Raw genomic sequence first — 12983 nt, 5'->3', positions numbered from 1 at the left:
TGGCTCGGTCACTGGAAACAGAGGTAGCAGTAGTCGATCCTAAGCCTAAAGACAAAATCCTGTAGCACCTTTATTCCGAGAATCCTTCCAACGTATCATTCCCGATTATCGAGGGTTTTGTCGATATCATCAACATGCAAGAAGCCTGCCTTAGCTCATCCGATATGTAGAAAGATATCTTTACAAGACTAGAGAGGACATTTGTGCATTTCTATTCCACCATCCTCCTCCATCTTCACTCGTGACAGAGGAGATGCAAACACGTCAGCATCAAGTCTCCCATCATACGCCTGCTGACAAAGAGGGTTGGAAACTTGATGCGCTGGGGAAGAAACTGTACTCCTCTGCAGCTCTTAATGTTAAAATTGCAAACTACGCTGCCATCATGGGAGCCTATCAGATTTTTTAATGGGATTGTCTGACATCCTCAATAAACTCCTGGAGGATCAAAAGATTTTGGCGAAGGTCATTCAGGAGGAGACTTTAAATCTATCGATGCAGCAAATCAGTGCAGGGCGCAATACAGCTGACACCTCAGCTAGGGCCTTGGGCTCCTCGGTGGTCCTACGACAACATGCCTGGTTATGCACCATCGCTTTACCCTTAGACGAGGGGTAGGATTGAGTACCTTCCCTTTGAGGGGACAACATTATTTTCAACCAGTACTGATGACTACCTCTCCCAAAAGAGGAAGGACTGTTTAACAGCTCGCTCATACGGGGTTTTACCCAAACAGCCACCGAATCAATGCTACCCATATCGACAACAATATCAAGCCTACCGCGGGAGATCTTATCCATACCAACCACATCCTCCTTTGATGTACAGACAGTAACAGTTCCAGCAGGGACATTACCAGAGGAGACGACCCAATAACCGCAACAAGCAAAATCAGCACCCTCCCTCCAATAAGGAGGTATCTGGGCAGAAACAATTCTGACTAGAACCAGAGCAGCCGGTCATCTTCAGAAACAGACTGGCCAATTTCCTTTCAGCATGGGAAAGCATCACCTCAGACAAAGGGGTCTTGCAAATTACTCAGTTTGGTTATAAAATCAAATTTGAATGTTACCCGACTCTCCTTGACTTTGCATCATATCCTCCTCCGGAGGGCTTGCAGACAGAAATAGATGAGTTAATTGGTAAGGGGGCGATTCAGCAGGTCCCCAGGGGGGAGTCTCAGTGGGGTTTCTATTTGAACATGTTTTTGGTAGATAAGAAGGATGGAAGTACTAGGCCCATCCTATTTCTTAGACGACTTAAACATTTACAAACAAAAAAGTTCAAGTGGTAATGTTGAACATAGTCCTGCAACTACTACCACATGACGCTTGGTTTGCGGTATTGAATTTGAAGGGTGCCTGCTCCAAATCACTATACATCCTTTGCACCGGTGATTCCTACGGTTCATTTGTAATAATATATTCCAATACCAGGTCTTGGCTTTTGGCCTCTCTACGGCCCCGAAAGTATTTACTAAATGTGGGGTGATGGTAGTCACTTACCTGAGGAAGCAGGGTTGCTTTATTTATCCTTATCTTGATGACTGACCTCTGACCACCTCATCTAGCGAAGACCTGCAGAGACGCATAGAGTTAGTGGTAGACACCTGTAACAGATTGGATGGGGCTGGTTGTAAACGTCAAGAAATCATCCCTCATTCCACCTAAAAGGGTCTAGTTTATTGGGGCTGTAATGGATGGTGCTGTCAGTAGAGGCTTTCTCCCTTTGGAGAGGGCATGCAGGATCCGTGGGATGCTAGAACAATTTTTTCGGTGCAGATTCCTGTCCGTCTTGAATATTCAAACTCTACGGGGTTTGATGGCGGCTACTACCTTTGTCGCCCTATTAGCCAGGTTACATATGCAGAAACTCCAGTTATGGTTTCTGTCTGTACACAGTTTTGAAACTCAAGAATTTAACTAAGAGAAACTCGATCCCTAAAAGGGTGATTGGTTTCCTGTCTTGGTAGACAGACAATGGGAATTTATTGAGGGGCATGGAATTTGGAACAACACAGGTAGACATAACTATATCTACTGGTGCCTCCATGTCTGGGTGGGGGGCACATTGCGGGTCCCCGAATACCCATGGGAGATGGCTGACACATGAGTCAGTTACATATTAACGTATTGGAGTTACGTTATGCCCTTACAGCCTTTTCAGATACTATCCATCAAAGAAAAGTTCAGGTGTTGACAGACAGTTGTTCAGTTGTGTACTACTTGAACAAACGAGGGGCACTGAGTCCGGAACACTGTGCGGAGAGTCCATGGTCCTGTGGGAATGGGCCCTAGCGAGGGGGGTGTCTCCCTGCAGGCTGTGCACGTTCCAGGCACCGTGAACGTAACCGTGGACAGACTGAGCGGGATGAAATCAGAGAACCACGAATGGTCCCCAGCAGATACTTAACTGGCGCCTGTGTTTGAAAATGGGGGCTCTTTTATTAATTATTATTTATTTCAGATTTCTATTCCGCCCTCCCCGCAAGCGGGCTCAGGGCAGATAACAACATATTAAAAATAGAATTAAAAATTTCATGTACATTAAAAACAACACATTTAAAATAGGATGGTGGACAGCCTTCACAGGGAGGGTTAAGATTTTTACACCCCTTTTTTCAGGCCGGTGGAGGCCCAGCCTCAGCCATATGCCTGGCAGAACAACTCTGTCTTGCAGGCCCAACGAAAAGATAGTAGGTCCTGCCGGGCTCTGATTTCAGCAGACAGAGCGTTCCACCAGGTGGGATCAGGACCCAAAAGGCCCTGGCTCTAGTCAAGGCTAGGCGGGCCTCCTTGGGGCCAGGGACTACAAACAGCTGTTTGTCCCCTGATTGGAGTGTCCTCCGGGGAATATATGGGGAGAGACAGTCCCGTAGATATGCTAGTCCCAGTCTGCACAGGGCCCTATAGGTCAATACCAGAACCTTGAATCTGATCTGGTACTCCACACTATCCAGAACTAGACCTTTTTGCCAGAGAGGGAAACCAGAAGGCATTGAGGTTTTGCTCCAGGGGAGAAATAGGGCGCAATTCCTTGGGAGGGACATCTCTTTTATGCGTTTCCCCCCTTTCCACTAATTGCTAGGGTGGTCAGCAGGATTCAGAGGGACCGGCACCGTAATTATCTTAATAACACCCCTCTGGCCCAGACAACCCTGGTTCCAGCACGTGAGGTGCCTGTCACAGGGCCGATGGCATCACTGTGGGTTAGAACCCGATCTGCTGACACACGAAGGGGTATGGTTTCTTGACCTACCCAGACTGAAGCTAACAGCGTGGCACACAGTGGAACAGGGACACCCTCTCTGCGAGGGTAATGGAGGATACTCAATGCTAGGAGGCTGAACACGAGGAAATCTTACGCGTTGTTCACACACTGGGTTTCACAGAAGGAGCTAGACCCCTTTACTTGTCAAATTTCGGATATTTTAGAATTTTGTTAACGCTCAAGGATAAGGGCCTTTCCAGTGCTTTCATTAAGGTGTATCTCGGTGTTTCACCCTAGGATTGACGGGAAAACAGTTTTTTCCCATAGTGTTTCTAAATAGTTTCTCAAAGGCCTTCAGAACATGTTCCCACCAATTAGGGAAATAGTGCCCCAGTGGTCACTTCAGCTGGCGCCAGCAGAGTTGATGCGACCTCCGTTTGAGCCCCTAGGTACCTGCGACCTTTGTTTCTTATTGCAAAAGGTTGCATTCTTAGTGGCCATTACTTCTAGCAGACGGGTGAGTGAATTAGCAGCTTTACGCTTGGACCCCCCTTTTTGTAAGGTTCACTGTGGCAAGGGGTCTTGAGAATGGACCTCAAATTTAGACCTAAGGTCTTGAGTCAATTTCACTTAGTTCAGAATATTGTTCTCCCTGTTTTTCTTTAACCCGGCTTTAGAATCTGAGTGTGCCCTTCACTCGCTAGATGTGCAGAGGGCGGGGCTTTTTTATCTGCATCGCACCGTGGAGTTTAGAAGGGACAAACACTTATATGTATGTTATGCTGGCTCGAAGAAGGGAAACTGGGCTACTGCTCAATCGATACCATGTTGGGTTACTTCTGCTATCTGACAATGCCACAGTATGGCCAACACACCGTGGCCTCTGGAGGGAAGGGCCCATTCCATGAGGGACCAGGTGTCTTTGACTGCTCTCCTGAAAGGTGTTCCTCTACACGATACCTGCAGCGCAGCGACGTGGTCATCGTCAGGCACTTTCGTGAGGCGTTATGCTCTAGATGTCATGGAGAGAAGAGACTCAGCAGTGGGACAAGCTGTGCTTCATTCTCTGTTCCAACGAAGATCACGCCCACCTCCAGGTAAGCAGCTTGTGAAGCTCCCATGTGGGACTGCACAGAAGACAGACAATGAAAACAGAGTTGCACTTACCATAACTGCTGTTCATTGACATCTTCTGTGCAGACACACATACCCTCCCTCCTACCCCACAGTGTTCTTCATTACTTACCTGTTTGGAACCGGCAGCTCAGGAGAACTGGAGGGTTGGGGGCGCCGTCTCCCAGTGCCGTTTCAGCGGGAAAGCCCACTCATGCACACTGGGAGACAAGCACCCCTAGCAGACGTTAGCCAAAAAACTACCAATCGGCAGGCCTGCGCACGCGCAGTCCCATGTGTGCCTGCACAGAAGATGTCAATGATAAGCAATTACGGTAAGTGCAACTCTGTTTTGTTGTTCTCTCCAGTCCCACTACTTATTATCAAGTCCATGGTTCTTCCAAGTTTAGGATAAACTATAAATCCATTTTTGTACAATTCATTATCTCATATGTCTGGAGCTGTAGGCGGTTTGTGTGGAAATTTAGCTGCTCTAAACATGGCCCTGACTCTCAAAGTCGTTAATAAGAACCTGTCTTCAGAAATTTTCACGGCATTTCATGGCATCAAGTGGGGCATTGCAATAAGACCGAGCTCATCAGGCCAAGTGTGTTTTCATGACTTGTGGTCCCATCCCACCAATTAAGGCCATTTATAGGAGTGTATCTCCATTGAAGTGACTCTGCTTTTCTTTCTGTGTTGGCATATAAGGAAATCGGGTTGTGATTAGAGGTATGTGATTTGGTTCTGGGATACCAAATATATACCTGAAAAATAACTTTTCAGAATTATTCAGGGATATCTGGAAACAGTGGAGAGTTGGCTGGGGGCTACTTGTTCAGGGGCTTGTAGAATTGTACCCTTTGGGCCAATTCTCTTAAAACGGGGTGGGCGGGGTGGGGGTGGGTTAAGCAGGACTAGGCTCCCTGCAATTCTGGTGGAGTTTGCTTGGCCCATACCGGCCCCTGGAAAGATTTCTCCATAGGGAATAATGCAGCTGAATATATTTGGAATTTCAAATATATTTGCGTCAGTATTTTTGAACCCAAATATCAGGAATACCAGATATTTATGGTATTCTTGATAGCCAGATCTGAATAACACCATTTTCTGCTGCACACCCCTAGTTATGGTTACACTTAAACAAGCGCTACTTTTCTGCTCCCTCTTCCCTTTAACTAGTTCCTCTTTTCTGTTTTCTGCTTTAATATTTATTAAATATTTATTTATGATTTATTTTCCATCAGTAAGAGCCTGCTATCAACTTTTTACATACTTTCTGTTTGTTATTGCATGTGTCACTGTAACCGCCTTTTAACCCATCCCTCCATATAGTTTGAATTTCCTTCAGAGATGTTACGTGGGGGGCTTGTTTTCTTCTGTGGTTGGTTTCTTACCCTTGTTAATTCTCTGTGCCTCCCATTTTTAAATTGTTCCTTTTCCAAGAGGAACTTAACTTTATTATCCATTCCCTTCCACTTCCCGTCTTCCTTGTCAGCACAGTACAGGTGGACACCCAGATCAGACTTGGGGAGTGAGACGTGTGTGGCCAGTGCCAGGGCCCGGCCTTCTTGGCCCAGAGGTATCTTCCTCCTCAGGAGGAGCTGAGCAGCCTCTCCCTGCTCTGATGCCGAGGACAGGGTGGGTGGAGACAAGGAGGTGGTGAGGTGTGCCTGCCCAGCCAGACTTTCCCTGGTGACTCTCACCTCTGGATTTCCTCCAGTTTCCCAGTTTCCAGATAGTTTCCCATGGTGTACGGTCATTAGATCAGTGGAGTGAAGAACATCCTTGATGGCCTGCAGTGGCTGTGCACTCTTCTGGTAATGCCGGTGGTCATGGTCAGGTGTGGTGAGGAGCCCCCCTCTCCCCACTCCCTCAGGATCCTCCTGACTCTCTCTCTCTCTCTCTCTCTCTCTCACTTGTGTGTGTGTGTGTGTGTACACAGTATAGTATATATACTGTATGTAAAAACCTCAGGGTTGACTTATGAAGGGAGATGTTTACACAAATGTCACAATGTTTTTTGTTTTTCTTGCAGAAATGAGTATCTTATATTTCAAAAGATAATCAAATTGGAGTATGAATTCCCAGAGAAGTTCTTTCCCAAGGCAAAAGATCTCGTAGAAAAGCTTTTGGTAAATGTTTTTTTCCTTCGCCGCCAATATTTCAGGAATGTTAAATGTCTCCATGTCCCAGCAAGTGTACTTGGCCCTGGCTTCAGAAGTGACCGCAGAAGACAATACTGCTGTGTTGTGCAACTCTCCCAAATTCAGTGGCCCCTTGTTCGCTATCCTGACATTTTGTTCCCTGGGGGGCCTCTCTGAAGCTGACTTCCTTCCCCTTATTTTAAACCCCCACCTTCCCCGCCGCCCCCCTGCAGGGATTTTGCTGTCCAGCAGGACCTTGAGCAGCCATCTCTGTAGCACTCCTGTCTCCCTCCCAGCCTCGGTCGCGTGAGCCCTTTCTGGCCTTGAAGGAAATGCATGGTGTAGGGATGCTGGTCTCAGACTGAGATCTGGGAGACTCGGGCCCACATCCCCACCCGTCCCAGCCCACCTCACAGAGGGGTTGCTGCGAGGCTAAAGTGGAGGAGGGGGGGGGATGATGTGGCCGGCCTGCCCTGACCTCCTTGGAGAAAGGGTTAGACAAATAGCAAGTAGAATGGTAAAAACAATCCCACCTTTTCAAAATTTGCAAAATTAATTGAGAGCCTTACTTGGTTGAAAGTCCTTTAGTAAATGGAAACTCCGATAACGTTCCAGATTTCAGCTGGGCGCCTGGAAAATTAATTACGACTCCCCCAGTGGGTCAGCTTCTGCCACTCTCTTGCTTGATTGTCGTGGGATGTTTCCTCAGTACGGTCCATAATAATTTTTTTCAGGTTCTAGATGCGACCAAGAGGTTAGGCTGTGAAGAAATGGGAGGCTATGAACCCCTGAAGGCCCATCCCTTCTTCGATTCCATTGCTTGGGAGAACCTCCATCACCAAACACCCCCCAAACTCACAGCCTATTTGCCTGCTATGTCAGAAGATGATGAAGACTGCTATGGAAATGTAAGTTTTATTTTCCATTCTAGGTTAGCCCTCCCTGGCAGAGACACCGGCAACAGTCAACGAGCATTTCTCCGCCGTGTGCTCGCCTGCATCCTAGCTTTGAGCAAGGGTCCCTTCACAGGCCACAAGCGGGATTCCTGCGGGGCTTCAGTGGAGGGCTCTGTGATCTCTGCATCCTTGAAGAAGAGGACAGTAAGCCTTCAGTCCCTGACTGCTCAGCCACTCCCCCTTCACTTGTGTGCCATTGAAGTGAGTGGAGAGCATCACTCCAGGGGGCTCGAAAGCTGTTTAGCAGGAAGTTAAGCTTTTCCTGGGCGACTCCTGCTCAGAGCCCAGGGTTTGGAGACAAAGAGACTAACAAAACTTTGATGTTGTCTCTGGCGTGTTTCACAGTATGACAATCTCCTAAGTCAGTTTGGATGCCTACAAGTTTCCGGCTCTGCGTCCTCTCAGTCGCTGTCTGCCCCAGAGCTGTGTCCACCGCTGACATCTGGCAACAACATAGAGCAATACATTCATGACCTTGACAGCAATTCCTTTGAGCTGGACCTCCAGTTCTCCGAAGAAGAAAAAAGGCTGCTGTTGGCGAAACAGGCTGGAGGAAACCCCTGGTAAGCAATTGTTGGGCCAGAGTGGCAGGACCCTTTCCGTAGGAAGAGCAGCTGCTTTGGAGGAGCGGAGGGTGGGGCCTGAGAGCGTTCATGAAAACCAGGAAACCATCATGGGCTTACTAAGGTGTTGTGGCTCAGGCCAGTTGCTGGCTTAGACAGCTAAAAGGAAGGAGGTCTGTCCTGGGAAAAGCTGTGAGCAGGTCAGCTGAGGAAAGAGCCTGCCACCCTCTAAGAGGCAGCTAGACGTGAAGGAGACAGTGAGCAGCACTGTACCTTACTGGCTGGGCCTAGTGGGAAGACATTGCTGGGTTGGATGGAGGTTCTGGTGTCTACTCTGACAGGTAGAACTGCCATTGGAGGCCTGGCCTGCATGGGTGGGGCTGGGGGTGAGATACAGCCACTCCACTACTGTTGCCCCCTATGGCTGCATCACGTGCCACCCCAGAGGGTGGGAATATTGCTCCATGGCAGAGCACATCCTTTGTTTGCCAGAAGTTCAACTCCATCATCGCCAGCTAAAGGGACCTGAGCACCAGAGTGAGATTTTGGAGAGCGGCTGCCCATCTCAGTAGGCCGCACTAGGCTAGGTGCTTCCTGCATTCTTCTCCGGTGGAACTGTTGCCTGCTGTAGGCAGGGAGTGGCATGAAAATGGTGGGGGCTGGAAATGACGTCAGGTAATGCTTTGTCTCCCCAGGCATCAGTTTGTAGAAAATAATTTGATACTGAAAATGGGGCCAGTGGACAAAAGGAAGGTAAGTCCCTTTCCACTGTGCTTGGAGTCCGGCTTGGGTGGAGTGAATTGGCAGTGATTTGATACATAAACCTTTTTTTAAGAGGTGAGAGGATTGGGAATGGAATAGGGTGTGGTAACAGGAAACACGTTGTGAATTGTCTTCGCCAAAACCACCTTTAAGTGTGTTGTTAAATGTGAAGCACGTGGAGTCCCAAATATGGGGCAAGGGGCTTGTCAAAGCGCAGGCCGTGCTGCAGAAGGGCCAGTGGCCACGGTGTCCTGAGGCCCAAGTCAGCTCTCGATAGGTAGATCACTAGGGGCCTTGATCGCAAAGCGGGCGACCGGATCTTCTTGATGGTCTCTTTCTGGACGTTCTGCTTTTTTATCTTGTTTACAAAACGTGTATCCCACTTTAAAAAAATATTTCTCCAAGTGCTGTGCATTGTTCCTAAAGCAACATGTACATCATATGAAATGGTTTATCCAATATAGTCAGAGAAATGGCAGAAAGCAGAGCCAATAAAAATGAATGGCCAAGAGAAAACAGAACTGTGAGAAGGGGGTTTTTGGTTTTGGGGGGAGCACCTGCAACAGATGGATGAGTGGCAGCAGTGGCAGGGGTACAGAAAGCACGGAGCTTGCAGCTTGGCCCTTATGCAGGGGCCTCTCTTGCTCTTGAGAGTAGCAGGAAGCTTTCGTTGGGGCCTTGCTAGGTCAAAGCCTGTCCCTGGGTTGGGGCCTGGAAACTGAGGGGCAGAGCCCATGTGGCTTCTGTTCATGAGAGCAGCATCGGGCGGCCTCTCTGCCAGGCCTCAGGCAATTCCAGTTCAGCAGGGGGTGCCCGGCGCCAGATGCATCTCCAGGACCCCTCATGGAAAGTGAACGAAGAGCAGCCGCTGTCTGGGCCAGCAGATCACTCTGCTCAAACAAGCAGGCCAGGCTATACCCCTGGGCCGGGGAAGGCACCTGTTCTGGGAAGCAGAGGAGTGGGTCTTGCTCGTTCCAGGTGATCCACTGAGTCCCCAGCTATCATTATTTCCAAGTCCATCTTTTTAAAGTCATTTTTAGGCCAAAGATGGGCTGAAAATGTCTTAAATTCTGCCTGGATTGAATTGCTACGTATTCACCCTCATCCATTCAGTAAAACCACATGCTACAGTAAAGTTGGTTAGTCTTAAAGGTGCTGCTGGACTCTTTACTATTTTAAAACCACTTGGGCATCTGTTAAGGAAGGGAATTGGTGCACCTGGGCAAGATGAAAAGTAAGAGCTGGTTTGGTGTAGTGGTTAAGAGTGCCGGACTCCAATCTGGAGAGCCGGGTTTGATTCCCCACTCCTCCACTTGAAGCCAGCTGGGTGACCTTGGGCTAGTCACAGCTCTCTCGGAGCTCTCTCAGCCCCACCCACCTCACAGGGTGTTTTGTTGTGGAGATAATAATAACATACTGAGTGGGCATTAAGTTGTCCTGAAGGGTGGTATATAAATCGAATGTTGTTGTTGTTATTAAAAACTGAGGTGTCCCTATGTAGTGAGGGCATCACACTCCAAATGACCACTCTCGTTGGTTTCATGGGGGAAGGAAAGGATCCTAAAGGTATTCCACTGGGGACAGGGGGTAAAAGCTCCCCTCGATCACCTTCTGGATCCTACACCCCCATCCGAATCAGAACACTGCAAAGACCAAGCTCTGAGAGGTCCATGAGAACTGAGAAGGAAGCCCCTGCCCAAGTCTGGATGGAGTGCTACCCCCAGAACATCCCAAGTTAGGCTTCAAGCTGGACTGCAGTGGATGAATGAGTGCAGCTGTGCCTAGTTTCATCCCTGTGACCAGGAACACTTAATTTGTCTCCTACGTAGGGGTGAGGCCTGTCTATCATTTCTTTGACATTTTGAGCTTTATTTTGTAAAAACTCAGCTTGTAAAAACTCAGCTTGCTGAGGCCCCCACCCCCCGCCACCCCTTCTGCCCCTTGTATGATTTGTAGAAGCAGGAAGGCTGTTCAGAAGCTCTTCTGTAGAGTTTAACTAAAATTTAGGGTCCGAGCGGCGGCACGTAGTAGTGTAGAATGCAAAGAGCTGACTTGCCTTGTCTCTGTTCTGGGCGCTGTTTGTCTCTCTCCTAGGGTCTGTTTGCTCGCCGGCGGCAGCTGCTCCTCACCGAAGGGCCCCACTTGTACTATGTAGACCCTGTCAACAAAGTTCTGAAAGGAGAGATTCCGTGGTCGCTTGAGTTACGGCCAGAAGCAAAGAACTTTAAGACATTTTTTGTCCACACAGTGAGTGAGGCGTGCCTAAAGCCAATTTAAGTAGGCTTGTGTTAAGAGATCTGGTTTAGTTGCTGGTTATAAATTGTCAGCAGGGACTGTGATGTCTTCCCATTTGGGGGAGATCTCTGAGAAATGGAGGGGTAGGGAAAGCCTCGGGGGCACCTCTTTCTTCCGTGCCTGAGCTGGCGCAGCTCCCCACGGGCATTCCTGCTGGGCCCCCAGAGGGGGTTCGTGGTGCAGCATCTGGATTTCCATGACCACAGAGTGACTTGCAGCTCTTTCATCGTGTGAAATTCTTGCCGATCTTCTGTCTGGCATTGGGGTGTGTGTGTGTGTGTCCCGTTTTGCAGATTGAGTTTGCCAGTTGTGTTATCTTCAGAGCCAGGCAACCTCTAGCACAGGCTGTTGGAATGAACAAGCACTAAACTCTTGTTTTCTTCTAGCCTAACAGGACATATTACCTGATGGACCCAAGTGGAAATGCGCATAAATGGTGTAAAAAGATCCACGAGGTTTGGCGACACAGATACCACCAGAATGCGATGAAATAAAGCTGCTCTCCAGCATCCATCTCCCTCCTTGCTGCTAGAGCGCCGCAGCCAGAGAACCTTTCCCAGCTTGTCTCCAGGGGAAGCCAGTGGCCCACACTCATTTCCTTTCCAAGGAAAAACCAACCTATGGGGGGATTCAGGGTGGCTTTGCTTGCTTTTCTGCGTCTTCTGAGGCTTCCACATACTCTGCTGCAGTGACTGGCAAGCTTTTCCTTTTGTGCCCTTCAGCTCCCTTTCTTCTGCCGCCGACGAGGGGTCTTGGCATAACCGGCTGTGCTGTCACCAGTCAGTGAGGCGAGGCACATCTCATCTAATCCACAGTGCAACCATCTTTCATCAGGGAGCTTTGGAAGGGCCCGGCATTCCTGCTCCCCCCCTTTGTTCCTTTTGTTGGCTTGTTGTCTGACAGCACTTGCAGTGGCAGTGAGCGTACCCTCACAGGATTCTGGTTGCATTTAGATTGCAGGATTCTCCATGGATGGTACTTCCTTGGGAGTTGCACATTTTGCAGGCACACTCCAGCACAGGTGGAAGAAGGAGAGGGAATTGTTGAACACAGCACTTAAGATGTTTGCGATCTTGGCACTCTGATCTCATAAAATTTTGAAATGAAATTTTAATTTGGTGCATTTACATGTTTAACTAAGGAGCCCTACAATTGCCAGCATGCTTTTAACTAATACTAACTATGACGTTAACTAGTATGTACAAGACTTTCTTGATGTAGGAAATAGACTCTTCACCTTTTCAGAAGAGGAGAGTGAGCCCATGTCTTTGCAGGGAGCGGCATGGACATAGCATTGTGGGAGTGTGTTTGGGGGGGGGGGGCGGGAAGGGAGGGGAAAGAAGCCTGAGCAACTGAGGGGCTCGTGTACAACTGATGACTTGAGTGGGTGTCTCTTTGTATAATGAGGTGTACAAATATTCCTGTCTGGTTCATTGTCCAAGCATCTGATCTTTTAGCAACTTTGAAAATAGTTTACATGATTTAAATATATATTTAAGCCCCTCCACTAATTGGACTAATTGTTGTATTCCTGTAAAAATGTTGATATCAATGAGGGACAAGCTTATGGTACTTGAGTGATATCTATCAAATGTTTCATATCGTTCTTTTGTCCTTTTCCAATTAAACTGTCATGGTCAAATGTTTCTTGTTATGCAGCAAAGATGTGTTTCTCAGTACAGGCGTCCCTTGCTGCGTGTGTGAGGCTGACAGTGAGCAAGCCTGTTGGGAGGCGGGGCGGCTTCTGGCACCCACCATGGTACTGACTTTACACTTGGTTTGTACCAGCATGCAGTGAGAGTGCAAAGCACCAGAGTGCCATGTGACCCTACCTAGGAGAACAGCCAGACGTTTCCTTGGTTGGGCACCTCTGACCCTGGCAGTGGAGGCTGGGAGCTGACTCTCCTTGGAGGCAAAGGCCTAGTGCAGCATATCTT

At 48.4% G+C, this 12983-nt stretch overlaps 1 protein-coding gene across 3 annotated transcripts in view; it reads left to right on the top strand.

Annotated features, from left to right (window-relative positions):
* The window catches only part of PDPK1 (3-phosphoinositide dependent protein kinase 1), a 37980-nt gene extending 25288 nt beyond the window's left edge, over window positions 1-12692 (top strand). For all 3 annotated transcript variants that reach the window (XM_054995581.1, XM_054995582.1, XM_054995583.1), the window contains 6 exons: window positions 6362-6458; window positions 7205-7378; window positions 7772-7989; window positions 8685-8742; window positions 10846-10998; window positions 11433-12692. In XM_054995581.1, coding sequence (XP_054851556.1) covers window positions 6362-6458; window positions 7205-7378; window positions 7772-7989; window positions 8685-8742; window positions 10846-10998; window positions 11433-11540 — 808 coding nt within the window. In that variant the 3' untranslated portion in view covers window positions 11541-12692. The remainder of the gene's footprint in view (window positions 1-6361; window positions 6459-7204; window positions 7379-7771; window positions 7990-8684; window positions 8743-10845; window positions 10999-11432) is intronic.
* Window positions 12693-12983: the final 291 nt, after the last annotated feature.

This window comes from Eublepharis macularius, chromosome 12 (genome assembly GCF_028583425.1).
Source record: "Eublepharis macularius isolate TG4126 chromosome 12, MPM_Emac_v1.0, whole genome shotgun sequence".
Lineage (NCBI taxonomy): Eukaryota > Metazoa > Chordata > Lepidosauria > Squamata > Eublepharidae > Eublepharis > Eublepharis macularius.
The sequence above is the reverse complement of the archived record's forward strand: the minus strand, read 5'-3'. Positions and strand labels throughout refer to the sequence as shown.